The following is an 8,984-nucleotide window of genomic DNA, read 5'->3' as shown; positions in this document are numbered from 1 at the left end:
CAGCAGAGAAGTTCTTACTCGTTGCTTGTACAGCTGATGTCAGCCTACAGGGATGTTTCATTTCCATAAACGGTGCTCATACATCGACTCTGAAAAGATCACTGGGTGACTGTTTGTTCTGGTCCTCCGACCCACTCACTCCTGGTCTCTGACACACAGAAGGCCGCACTGTGCGTCATGGCCTGCACACCCCTCTGGAGAGGGAGAGGACACAGAAGGTCTGTGATGTACCAGCGTAAACGTCACAGAAGTCAGGGTTTGTCTTCAGAGCTTGCCTGATTTACATTGGCTTTTAGTGGACGAAAAGGTGGAAAGGGAAGGATGCAGCCTTAGCCAAGCCCAGTGAGCTATTGGTGCCCCTCACTGCCTTAATTTTCCTGATGTCCAGAAACCGGAAGTCCTCCTCGCTCGTCTTTTCAAGTACTAAAGTCCGGAAGGTGTCGGAAAATGCTCTGCCAAGCAGCCTGAAGGTAAGAGGCACCTTCCTTGCGAAATCAACAGCCTTGGACCCAGGTTCCGTTGGGGTAGAAAGGGGTATAACACAATGTTCTGCTCTAGGAGGACGCCCCTGAGGTCCTGGTAAGGGGGCGTTTGCATCGCTAATCTACTCAGTCCCTCTAGCTAAACTACAGATCAACAGTCTCCATGGCAGTTTGGGAACATTGGGGATCCACTCTAAATCCTAACTTGAGCTGTGTTGCATAGGGTGCAGGAACTGATCTTTCCCTTGGTAGATTTTAGTGCAATATTTAACTATTCTGCAATTTTAAAACATTATCTTCCTGTATCTAAATTCTGAGACAATGAGTGGTGGAGAAAGCTGGTGATCTCTTCCTGTGGGGAACCATGCCCATCGAGAGTTTGTATTGGATTATTTTCATTTTCTTGATAAAGTTCCAATTAACTTGAAATCAGAGCACCCCACTCCCTTAGCAGGCTGGTGAAGTAGTTCCCAAATCCAACATCATTCCCAAGAAACAACGGCTCCCACTCAGTACAATACTGCAGACCTTAAATTCTACTTTCTTAAAATTCCTACCTGGGCTCTCACCGTGGCAGTGTTTTCTCTACCTGTGTCCTCTCCCTCTTCAGCTTGGTTCCCTTATGTGTTCTCATAATCTTGACTTTGCTGTGACCTTACATGTGTCCTTTTTTCTCCTTTGGCCTGGAGTGACTCACCAGGTAATTCTGATGGAAACCACATTGATGCACAGGCAGATTTCTTCTGAACACCTTGAACTGTAGTGTATGTTTCAAGATCAACATGTCAAGCATTTCACAGTTGGCTATATCTCCCTTCCAGGTGCTCTTCTTATTAAGCAAGCCACCATGACATTGCCATCAGTGTCGTGACATCTTCAATACCGTTGCCTGTGCCTTCCTGTTGCCCTTATTACCTGGTATTGCCTGGATCCTCTATCCACACACCCTGTGATACTATCCATTGCTCATCTCCATTCCCTGTCACCCCGTCATTCTTGACTTCTCAGAGGTAGCTTTGTTTGCTGTCTAGACCTTTTTCTGCATCCTCAACTATTACACACATTGATGCTAGAGGCATCTTCTGGAAGCTTGTTGCATCATTTCTCCAATCCAAAGAACTCAGTAGGATATTCATATGTGTTAAGACCAAAGCCACATTTCTGAATAGTTAACTAAACCCATGTTTAAGTATCAACAAGGGCAGGACACCAAAGGAGAAACAAACCTTGAACACAACTTCACATAGATCATTGTTTTAAAACACTAATGTAGTTGTCATGTGAAGAAGTAGACCTTCATTAGACATTCTACTTGGATTTTACCAGGCAGTTAACTTGTATACATGTATCTGTATATATGGACCATGTGATGTTAACCTATACTTCGTGACAGTTTACAAGAAATATGTGGTTTTTCAGTTATAGTTATTGAAGCCCATAAAATTTTATTTGGGCCCTAATTAAGTACACACTTCCATATCTACATCACTAAGTAAACACTTATGATGTGCTTCCCAGACACCTCTATTAGCTTATTCTCCCAGCTGTCTTCCGTGGCGCTTTCCTTTATGCTCAAGGCTCTGCAGTGTTCATCTCTTGCACTGGTTTTATCCTTTATGCTCTGGGTACCCAACCCTTCCCTCCACCAAAATCCTCCTTCTTTTCTTTTCTTTCTCTAAGCCCAGACTCTTGGTCTTGCCCTGAATGAAACCTCATCACCCTGAGGAACAGGAATTTCTGTTTCCTCTATCTATGCTACAGTATGTCACCCCCTTTCCTATAGCATTTACCAGTTGGCACTTTCTTGTATCTCATTAGATGTCCCTTACTGGTCTCCTACTTAAACCTCTGGTTGAGGAGTTAAAGGACTGAAGGAACTGAAGGAGTTTGCAATCCCATAGACATAGCAACATTATCAACCATCCAGACCCCTCAGAGCTCCCAGGGACTAAACCACCAACCAAAGAGTACTCATGGAGGGACCCATGGCTCCAGCCCCATATGTAGCAGAGGATGGCCTTGTCAGACATCAATGGAAGGAGAGGCCCTTGGTCCTGTGAAGGCTCAATTCCCCAGTTTAGGGAAATGCCAGGATGGGGAAGTGGGAGTGGATGGGAGGTGGAGTACCTTCATAAAAGCAGGGGTAGGGGGGATGGAATAGGTTTTCGGAGGGGAAACCAAGAAAGGGGATAACATTTGAAATGTAAATAAAGAAAATATCCAATAAAAATTTTAAAAATACCCTAAATAAATTAATAAATACCATCTTAAAACCAAAAAAGAAAATCTGGTCATAGACAGCAGGCAGTCATATTTACCCCTAGCTTTACCAATAAACTTACAGGATAGTAACAGCCTAAACTAGGCACTGAAAGGGCATCTTCCCACTTGTCTGTCTGCACAAATATTAGATGCAATAGAATGTCACTGAGTTTTACCAAGTGACATTTTACATTTACCCTAATCCTATAGAGCTCTAAATCTGAAAATAGCAAAAGTGCTAAAGTGTGTGTGTGTGTGTATGTGTGTGTGTGTGTGTGTGTGTGTGTTGCCACATGAAAAATCATCAGGAAAGGCCGCTGGAAGGCCTCTTAAGTGAAGGATTATATGCACTGCTGGTGAAGCTCTGGAGGGGCTGGAGTTCAGAACTGCCGACCATGGCTCAATGAAACCAAAAATGACTTTGTGGCACACTGTGGCTCTTTGATATTGAGACTTTGTATTGGAGTCATAGGTAATTATTGGATCAAAAGGAACATGCCATGATCAAAGTTATGTAAGCAATTAAGTGTGTCAGAGGTTTACAACTTATGGTGTTGATATTTGCAAATTTCCTATTCAGCTCATACTTTTTTAAATTATTAAAATGTTAAGTATTTCTTCTGTGGCTAAAATTTTGAAAATGCATAATACTTTCTGGCTGTCAAGTTAATACATGTTTATTGTAAAATATTCAAACACTTAAAGTTGCATTACTTTGAGTTTAGCACTATGACATTGCCAACAGCACACAGCAACTATTCGGGAAGCTGAGATGGGAGAATCACGTCCACCCGGGAGTTCAAGATCATCCTGTGTAAAATAGCATGACCCTATCTCAATAGACACACATACACAGATGTATACGCATACACTTACATCTATATATTCTGGAAAGGAAAACTTCCTTATAATCACATTAGTATGTGTATTTTGTATGTATTTAAATTTTTTAAAAAGAAAGCAGATATTGTTGACTTACACAAATTACATTGGCATTACATTTTACTTAAAAATAAATTTCTAGATTTCCTGATCTCCAAGGAAACAAAGTCAATAAAATGCATAAGCATAAGCAAAGATTTACTAAGAGAGGTTGGTTCACCTGGGAAGGAAGGACTGGGACTCTCAGAATCTGTTATCTGCATGCTGCAAGTCTTGAGAAAGTCCACGGCCTCATTCTTGTTCAAGGCCAGAGACTGATTGGCTGGGAGTGAGATTGTGTGGGGAAAGAAGAAGATTAGCATCCACCTCCTCAAGTGACAGTGAATGTGCATGTCTTCATCTGCCTGTTGAGCACTCACTGACTTGGGTGGTGCCCACCACAGCACCAAGAATCAGCTTCTTTGTTCAAATCTCTTCTGGAGACAGGCTCACCGGCTCTCACAGATGATGTTTTAACAACTAGCTGGACATCTCTCAGCCCAGCCATGTTCACATATAAAATTGACCATCATACCCTTCTCTATATTCTTAAACTCCTGGACAACCATTCCACTATTAAGGACATGCCTTAATCCATAACCCATCATGTTCCAATTGTGAGGCATGTTTCATAGCCACACAGAAATATGTTGAGAACAAGAATACACTTCTCTGTGAAAACTTCACTGTGTTTCCAAGTAGCAATGGCTGGATCAAGTGAAAAAGCATGATTATAACCTTAACAGGATGAAAAAAATTAATTCTACTTTGGCCCCAAGTCACTTTGCAGTATTTCGATTGACTTTATGTAGCCTGAGGTTTAGATGCTTAAGATGAAATACCCAGGCGAGACCATCCCAGCCTGGCCCAATGAGTTTCTCCAAGACTTGGTTTGTGTTCATGTAAAATATAATGCAGCTACTGGAAGACTTGAGCCTGAGTCTATAACTCTACACACACACACACACACACACACACACACACACACACACACACACACACACACACACACACTTCAGCTTCCCTTCAGAATCAAGGGCAGTAAGGAACTGGAAGTCTGCAATCCTCCTCCACTAGGATATTTACCCCTCTCAGTTCCTTCTGCATTTGTTCACCTGCTCACTCTCCCATTTTAAAGTTCTCTACTTCACAGTCAATCCAAACCCTTGTATATCCCTTTCTGACGCTGCAGTCTTACCACCCACCACAAATCCACACCCCAAGTCTTTGACTGTTTTGACTCTCATAATTACGATGTTTGTGGGCCCCAGAACTGCACGGATGACCCCGTCGCTTCTGTTGTGTCTTGTTAGCTCTACACGGTCATGGCCAATTATAGACAGGCTGTAATTATTCCATATTACTCTCAGTCAGGTGGCCTACAACTGTTTATTTGGTAATTATTAAAGAAAAAGCAAAGGATGCTATAGCTGTTGCCTTTACTTTTAAAACAAAGCCTGTAGCAAGAAAATGGACACTGTATTAATTTACTCCAAAAAAAATGACATTTAATCCCTTGTTTGATAGTCATTGAGAACTTACTGGTGCTAAGCATACTGAAGTGAGCCACTGGAAGAACATCTCTAAAATATGCACTATATTTTACCCCTTGTTCCTGTAACCTGGCTCTAAATGCTCTCTGTAAATACAGAACCCCATCAAACTAATTCTTCATTTCTGAAGGGACATTTTAGAGTAATTATTAAAGAGCCAAAATATTCTACCTCATAGAGAATTAACTTAATCATGGTGTTTATACGTATTCGTATTTTTTCCTTCTCTGGTTAAAAGTTATTTACACATCTGCACCTAGGGTTAAAAATAATGAGATTCGACCACAAAGATGAGTAAATAATATATAATTGTAGTGTTGGAATTTATCAATTAGAGTGGTTGCCTCCATATTTGCCTTTCTTTTGATCTTCTTGTAGACATATTGTTATTGACTGCAAATGTCTCAGTATTTTTGCTCACTGGAATGTGCTTTGACAGATTAATTATATGTTATCAGGCAGTTGAAGAACAACTAAAGATATGTGGCCACAAGAGGGATCTTGACGTTTTGGAGCTGTTCCTTTCTAAAAAGTAAGTGTACTTCATGAAAAATTAAAAAAACAAACAAACAAAAAAACCCCAAAACAAAATCAATACAGAAGAGAATCATTTTACAGTCTTTTATAGAGGCAAATGTCTTTTCATTACACCTCCTTTAAGGACTGACTGGGTAGGTGACCAGCGTCTGTTCCTTTACCACTTACACTGGAGAGTCAAGACATCCAAAAGGATTAAAAGGCAGAGGTTATTGAGCCGGGCTGCCTCAGGATGATCTTGGTATGTTATGTAACTTTCCTGCCAGGATTATCACATGTAAAACCAAATAAAACACCAGGGTGATATGAATTGTAGAAAAACAATGAATATAACTTTAGTATCAGTACATCCTAGACACCATGGGCTACTTTTTAAAACCTGCAAATATCAACTAGATACCTTTTACATCATTTAGCAATACTACTCTTGTATAATAATACAACCTTATTACAGGATTGCTGTGACACTGAGATTTAGAAACGAGAGATCTGGTATATAATAAGTATTCATGATGATGATGATGATGATGACGATGAGGATGACGATGACGATGTCGATTGACAATGACGATGACGATGACGATGATGATGATGAATAATGCTCCACTGTCCTTATATAAAAACAATTATTTTGCTATAACCCGTAAAAACACTTAGTTGATTTTGTTAGCAAACAAGAAAACCTCTCCTTTACATCAAGGTGGTATGCTAGAGAGCACAGTAACCCCAGTGTCTGAGACAGATGCCAGGCATAAGAGGGAGAGGATGTGGTGGGTACAGTTTGACTCTGACCACAGTGTATTACCACTGGCCAATAAGTGACATTCTGCACAGTCACTGTTTGCATTTTAATAGCAATAACACTGTTCTGATTCATATGTGTCCCCCAAAATTCACACATTGGAAACTAAATCCCTAACGTAGCAGTGTTGAGAAACAAGACCATTGTGAGTTGACTGGAGTCATGGGAGCTCTGCATTTCCTGACTTAATGCCATTGCCACCAAAACAGGCTGAGTTTGCTTCCCAACCCTTATAGCATGTCTTCACCGTGCCATAATGTAGCAATCCATTCTCTGTTGTTGAGGACAGGAGGAAGGGAAAGAGAGTGAACAAGAGAAGAATTATCTGCAATGGCATTGCACCATACCCACGCATGTTCAGCCACGATACTGCTCTGTATTTCTTTCCTCCTTTCAGGCAAGGCCTACCACTCTCACCATCCTGAGAGCTGGTTTGTGGCTGCCTCTATGGCCCTCTGTGCTGGTCACTTTCATTTAGGTCCTAAGGTCTGTTAGTGTTCATCTTCAGGGCCAGGGCAGGAAAGACGTTGCCATAGTCACCGTGTTTAGAAATATGGCCCCTCCTTGAGGTCAGCACCATGCCAGACACCGATGTGCCCTATGGTGAACAGAAGCAAAGGTTGAGTTTTGTACTTTGTACATGGGGGGAAAGCTAGATCATGAAAATCCCCTAGAATCTTAACAGAGACAATCCAGAAGTTGCAGACAACCAGGATTCCCCCATTGGCCATTAGCTCTTTAAGCATCAGAATAGATAAATTACTATTTAGGGACCACACACCATAAAATCATATCTCAGCCATTGTCAGAATAATGTTCTGGTGAGAGAAAAGGAGGGGAGAATATTATTCTTTCCTTCTCACAGAATCTGAGGAAGAGACAAAGATTCATCTTGTGCCTCGTGTTTACCCTGAGCCTCATCAAATCTGTTCTTTATAAAGAAGCCATTCTCAGGTAGTGGGTTAGAATGAAATGAAATGGACAAAGACTGGACTGCTAACTCTTTTTGTTAATTTGTTATATTTATTTTGTCTTGGGAGCTGGGAAGTAATTAGGGAAATAATTCTTTGTTTTTCCCTTGCGGGACTTAGGGATCAAACCCAAGCCATTAGCTCTGCCTGCAAGTTCCTTTAACCATGAATCATTTTACTGGACCTGCGATTTTGATTTTTTCCCATTCTTGGGCCTCTCTGGCCATGGATAATTTGTGTGTTATTATATAATAGGCATGGCATATATTTATTTATTTAAAATCTTTGAAATCCAGCCTCATTTTAATGAAACATCCCAGTTTAACAATGAATTTAATCCTGTGTCTTCATTATTATTATTCATTAACAAACATATTTCATTAATTATTCATTAATAAACATATTTCTTTGGCCATATTAAATATTTATTTTTAGCTTATTATTACAGAAAATGTGTAATTTTTCAGTGGTTCTCAATTGCTTGTTGGTAAGATAATAAAGAGATGCTCCACTTGAAATGTAAACCAACCCTTGGGTATAGATCATTAGCAAAGCACTTTGCCCAGCATGGACATGGGTTTGATCCTTTAAACAAACAAACAAAAAATAAGTGTTTTGGAATATAGCAAAAAATTTGAACATGTTCAAGGTCATGTTTTGAGCTTTTCTAGAGATCAGTTCGATTTATAACAATAATAAAAGAGTATATGGTCAAAATGTTGCATCAGTAAGTCTTTTGCAACTCCAACAATGGTATACTGTTGATCACAGGAGTGGGTAGATAAAAAGGATAGCTTTAAGACACTAGGAAAATTAGAAACATCGAACCTGACTGTTGGTAATTAGTGATATTCTTATATGAAAAAAAGCAGAGTCAGGGCAAAAACTATCTCAGCCTCCACGCATAAACTAGGTGAGCTGGGTATTTTGTTTAAATCCCTGTTGCCCTTGCAACAACAGTGTCTTCTCGGTGTCTCCTGTTAACTGCAAAGCTTATATCCTGTAACATTCATTGACATATTATTATCAGCAAAAGTTATAGCATCATTAGTAAATTTATACCTCATATTCTTGCTTGGCCCCATCTTAAAATATAACATCTTATTCTTGTTGTAGGACAGGCTTGTGTGCAAAACAAATATTCCCAGCTTGAGAGCACTTTAAAAAACAAGTGAATCACTTTGTTACGTTTATGTAATAACCATATTTTCAGCATCCACATTATTACTATAAGAAAACTGATAAGGATGACTGGACCCATGGATAATGTACTAAGAGATTAAAATTTATAGGAAATTTCCAAAGAGGCTCTAAGTAGAGGTCGTTTTGATTATATCAACAAAGAGTTGAAGTTAACATGCTATCATCTAGTGCCAGAGTCAGGTGCACCATGCTCCCAGAAGTCCTTTCCAGAAACAGACTGGAGAGAGAGAGAGAGAGAGAGAGAGGGAGGGAG

At 40.1% G+C, this 8,984-nt stretch overlaps 1 protein-coding gene across 1 annotated transcript in view; it reads left to right on the top strand.

The window, feature by feature from the left end:
- Nucleotides 1–301: 301 nt before the first annotated feature.
- Lrrc72 (leucine rich repeat containing 72) overlaps nt 302–8,984 on the top strand; it is a 52,354-nt gene continuing 43,671 nt past the window's right edge. Inside the window, exons 1-2 of the mRNA XM_029541031.1 lie at nt 302–470; nt 5,677–5,750. Coding sequence (XP_029396891.1) covers nt 381–470; nt 5,677–5,750 — 164 coding nt within the window. The 5' untranslated portion in view covers nt 302–380. The remainder of the gene's footprint in view (nt 471–5,676; nt 5,751–8,984) is intronic.

This window comes from Mus pahari, chromosome 7 (genome assembly GCF_900095145.1).
Source record: "Mus pahari chromosome 7, PAHARI_EIJ_v1.1, whole genome shotgun sequence".
Lineage (NCBI taxonomy): Eukaryota > Metazoa > Chordata > Mammalia > Rodentia > Muridae > Mus > Mus pahari.
Note: the sequence above shows the minus strand (reverse complement) of the source record. Positions and strands in the feature narration are given on the sequence as shown.